The sequence below is a fragment of the Octopus bimaculoides genome, chromosome 2 (genome assembly GCF_001194135.2).
Source record: "Octopus bimaculoides isolate UCB-OBI-ISO-001 chromosome 2, ASM119413v2, whole genome shotgun sequence".
Classification (NCBI taxonomy): Eukaryota; Metazoa; Mollusca; class Cephalopoda; order Octopoda; family Octopodidae; genus Octopus; species Octopus bimaculoides.
The window spans coordinates 185,381,565-185,385,904 of record NC_068982.1 but is presented as its reverse complement, the minus strand read 5'-3'; the positions used below and the strand labels follow the sequence as shown (position 1 = coordinate 185,385,904).

Sequence of the window (4,340 nt, the reverse complement as noted above, 5' to 3'; positions counted from 1 at the left end):
CTACCACTGCTGCTACTACTACTACTACCACTGCTACTACTACTACTACTACCACTGCTACTACTACTACTACCACTGCTACTACTACTACTACTACTACCACTGCTACTACTACTACTACTACTACTACTACTACTTTTCCTTCACTATCTCCAAATTGGTATGCTACCTTTGCCTTTCTTCTTCTTCTTATTATTATTACTATTGAGTAAGAGAGCAGTGCATGCCATCAAAGTGGCACCGGGGTAAAATATACGAAGCCCAATATACCCATCATGACTAACCATCTGATAAGGGTACACCAGGCACATGCATCAGAACCATATGTGCGCGACATGGTGATCTCATATCAAGATAAACAGTGCATGACCTCGCAGTTAGAATTTTGTTTGGTTCAAGTAGCCCATCCCACTAAAAAGGTCCCTGAATGAGGGTTATTTAGCCCTATATTATTCAGATTACTTTATCAGATGTAATGCTTATTTAATCACACTGATTTTAATTAGTCATGCATTTCCCCATAACTTTGAGATTTTGATGATGTAATTGCATATTTTTATAACGATATTGTAAGATAGGTATTAGAGGCTGGATCTGGCTGGTTTGAACATAGAATACGTAGAATACTTGGGCTGGACATGGCTGGTTTAAATGCTTCCCCCCCCCCACTACTTTTACCCGTGATCAGAAATGCACATATCAGCCACCAAGGGACATGCTCAACTGGTTAAGGTCAAACAACCGACAAGCAAATCTTTGGTATTCAGTAGAATATTTGCTGAAGCCCATCCTTTATACCAAGACAAAACAATGTACATGATAACACTTCCAATCAGTTAAGATGAGAAGCCATGAGAGCCAGTGCCTGATACTGCGTCATGGCATTTATTATTATTATTATCATTTATGGTTTCTTTACATTATAACTTTATTTCAGCTGCCTTAGTCCCGGGCATCCTCTGAAGGCCAAGAGTACCAAGGGCACTTTTCTTTTGCTCTGCAAGCTAAAATTATCACCACATTTATTCCATTTTAGATGGAGAGTGCTTTCCGTAGGATATGGGCTGTACCAATCAAGGTTATCTTTTATAGTTCATGAAGATTGGAGTTATCAGGGAGTTATCAGGGAGTTAACCACACTAACAATAATGGTTTCAAACTTTAGAGGGAGGGTGTTAGTTGATTACATCAACTCTTTAGCTTACCTTAGGTTTCTCTTCAATAACCTCTTTGACAACCTTCGTTCTGCGAACCACTGAATTAGGAATCTCACCTGAAGAGAAATTCATTGTATGTTGTGTGTTGTCAATATTTACTTCCTACCAGACAGTCAGTTAGACATAAAGACAAGGTAGGTGAACATATATAGACAAAATCAGCCTTAAAGAGGAAGGCCAGTATTTGCATAGTTGAGGAAGTACGTTTGCCAGGGGAGATCCTCAGTGAAGATTGTAGCTACATGACATTTAGGTTTAGTGGGAGTCAATATTATAGACAAAGAAATCTTGACTATGTAAACAAACAATGATTGTACTTAATCTAGACAAAATAGATGAGAGCACAGCATCAGTAAAGAAAACAGATGGGTAGCCATGTAAGGGTGATAAACTATACATAACAGTATATTTTTGTGAGGGAACATAACCAAATGGTTAGGGTGTTGCACTCAGAATCGTGAGATCATGATTTCAATTCCCAGACTGGGCAGTGAGTTGTGTTCTTGAGTGATCACTTTGACTTTTGGTGTGTGGTACACTGTGCACTTGTGTAGGCAATGTGGATTTGAAGGAGGGAGTGGGTTTATATGCAGCACAAACATTTGATCACTATAAACAAATCATTTGTGCTGGTTATTCAGAAAGAAATTGCAGAATCATCTTTCTTAAAATCAAGAGACCACCAAGAATAACAGTTTTTCTTTCAGAAAGTTTGAACTTAGGGATTAATGATATTTTATTATTGCTTTGTATTCCTTATTAGCTCTTTGCATTTAGTTTGGGACAGTAACATTTCTAAGTGTATTAATGTGTTTAGATTGTCTGATATAGAGGAAGCAGTTATCAGTGATGTTTCCAATTAAAATTTTTTTAAATAGTAGGCAGTAATGATGTTACTGATAAAATCAACATCCTAACTGTTATTTCCAAGTTACCTTCAGCAACGAGTAACTGTTCATAGTTTATTGCTAGGATGTTGTTTCTGGGTGTTATTTTTTAGTTTGCATTTTGTTATAAACTAAGCTTTCATAGCTAATTTTTATGGAACTTTGTATAGCTTGGTTGTATTTTGGACCAGTGTTTTTCTACCATTTGGGGCAGCATGTTAAAAAATATTGTAACCATGTCCACAAACCCTCCTCAACCAGTAAGATCAATGTGGTTAAGACTCCGCTTGGAGTCTTAACCACATTGATCTCACTACAAGTAGATGACTACAAGGAAAACATATGCAGAGGATGTGGGGGAATACAGAGATATGGGGAAGGAAGGACTGGGAGTAGAACAGCAATATGGTAATAAGTCATGAAAAACCCACAAGTTGAAAGTATCTGAGGGGAGGTGGTAATATGATGATCCACTTATTATTGTAATGTACTGCAATGGCTCATTGTTATAAGTTGATAGTCTGATGTTTATTATACGTGCGTGCGTGTGTATTCATGTGTTCATATATGTCTGCCTATCTGTATGTTTCTATCTTCAACACACAAGAGAAGAACAGACCAACATACAAAGTGAATGAAAGAAAGAGGCAAATAGACTGAGGGAGTAAGACAAACAATAATACAGTACAAATGTAACAGTGATGTTTTTAACATTTGCTTACAAGTCATAATCAGGCTAAAATTGTTTTGTGTTATTAAAAAGTATTTGTTTCAGATGATCCAGTATATACTATGTAATGCATCATTAATTAACTAAATCAGTTTAATGACCCATTAATTAATTAATTAATTAATTAAATCTGTATTCATACAAACTGAAATAAACCATGGAACATTCTTGTTTATGGAGATAATGAGCTTAGATAAACAACAAAGTATCTGAAAATCATCTTACCATCAGGGGCCACAGCATGTCTCCGAGAGGGACATTCAACCTGTTTCAAGTAAACCATACCATTGTGGAAACTGTACAGCTTGTTACTCATGTCTTCATGATCGCCCTCCAAAAGAGCTGTGATTAGAATATAATATAGGCAGTATTTGAAATGTTTAAACTATCAATTAATATACATAACTTCATCAATAACAATAAACTACGAATATAATGATAACTACTTTTAATATTCCTTAGGAGATGACCAATTTTTTGTAGTTGTTGTTTAACCCCAAGCTGAGTCCTGGTTAAACAGATCTATAGTCAAACTATTTCATCTCGTTCATTCATTTACTTTAACATCTGCTCATCTATGCTAGTGTGACTTAGAAAGATGCTGTCATTGATCCTTAGTTGTTTTTCAAGTAAAGGATTTTTGGGGTTTTTTTTCCATTCTGGAGGAATTTAAAAGTGTGGAGCTTGTGAATATGTTGAGAGGAGATGTCAACAAATGTCACTGGTTGCAGCCCAGCCACAAACAGTGATGTCACCAATTGCAGCCATGGCTCAGTATAGGTTATAAATATTCACATAGACATAGATGGACAGAGACACACACACTCACACAACAACCTTCTTTCAGTTTCTACACTTAAATTATTTCATAAGGCAATGTGAACGGCCTGAGGCTGTAATAGAAAACATTTGCCTAAGGTGCTCTACAGAGGACACCTTGGGTAAACATATTCTCAACCACTTTATGCCATGTTTATACTGTTTTGTTTTGTTTTTTCTTTAAAAATACACAAAAGAGAGAAGTATGTGATTTAAAGGTAGAAAAAAAGAGACCAATAGAGAAACAGGCAGGTGGATTGACCACAGGATTTAGCATCAAAAATACATTTTTGTTGGTTTCATAGTATTTGCTCAGTTTCTGAAAATAGTGGTAACAAAAGTTGCTGTCAGTTAACCATGACAGCTTAATACATGCAATAAGTACTTTATTTGACAGCTAATGCAAGTGGTATCAAATATGACATGATGATGTATGTATGTATGTATGTATATATAATACAAAATGGGACAAGAACGCAAAACATCTGGACAGTTAGGTGATACAAAAATGGGACAATAAAACATCCAGATAGACGATACAAAGAAAACAAGGACAGGTCATTTGAAGTTTTATATATATATATATATATATATATATATGGCTTGATATGTCACAAGCTGCGAAACCTTGGCATAGCTGGTAAATTAGGAGAATGGCTGCATGACTTCCTGAATGGTAGAAGTCAG

The 4,340-nt window shown here is 35.9% G+C and overlaps 1 protein-coding gene across 2 annotated transcripts in view; it reads right to left on the bottom strand.

The window, feature by feature from the left end:
• Positions 1–4,340, bottom strand: part of LOC106872595 (trichohyalin) — a 152,608-nt gene that overhangs the window by 107,248 nt on the left and 41,020 nt on the right. For both annotated transcript variants that reach the window (XM_052965781.1, XM_052965782.1), the window contains exons 4-5: positions 3,060–3,176; positions 1,206–1,273 (exon numbers count right to left, since the gene is read on the bottom strand). In XM_052965781.1, coding sequence (XP_052821741.1) covers positions 1,206–1,273; positions 3,060–3,176 — 185 coding nt within the window. The remainder of the gene's footprint in view (positions 1–1,205; positions 1,274–3,059; positions 3,177–4,340) is intronic.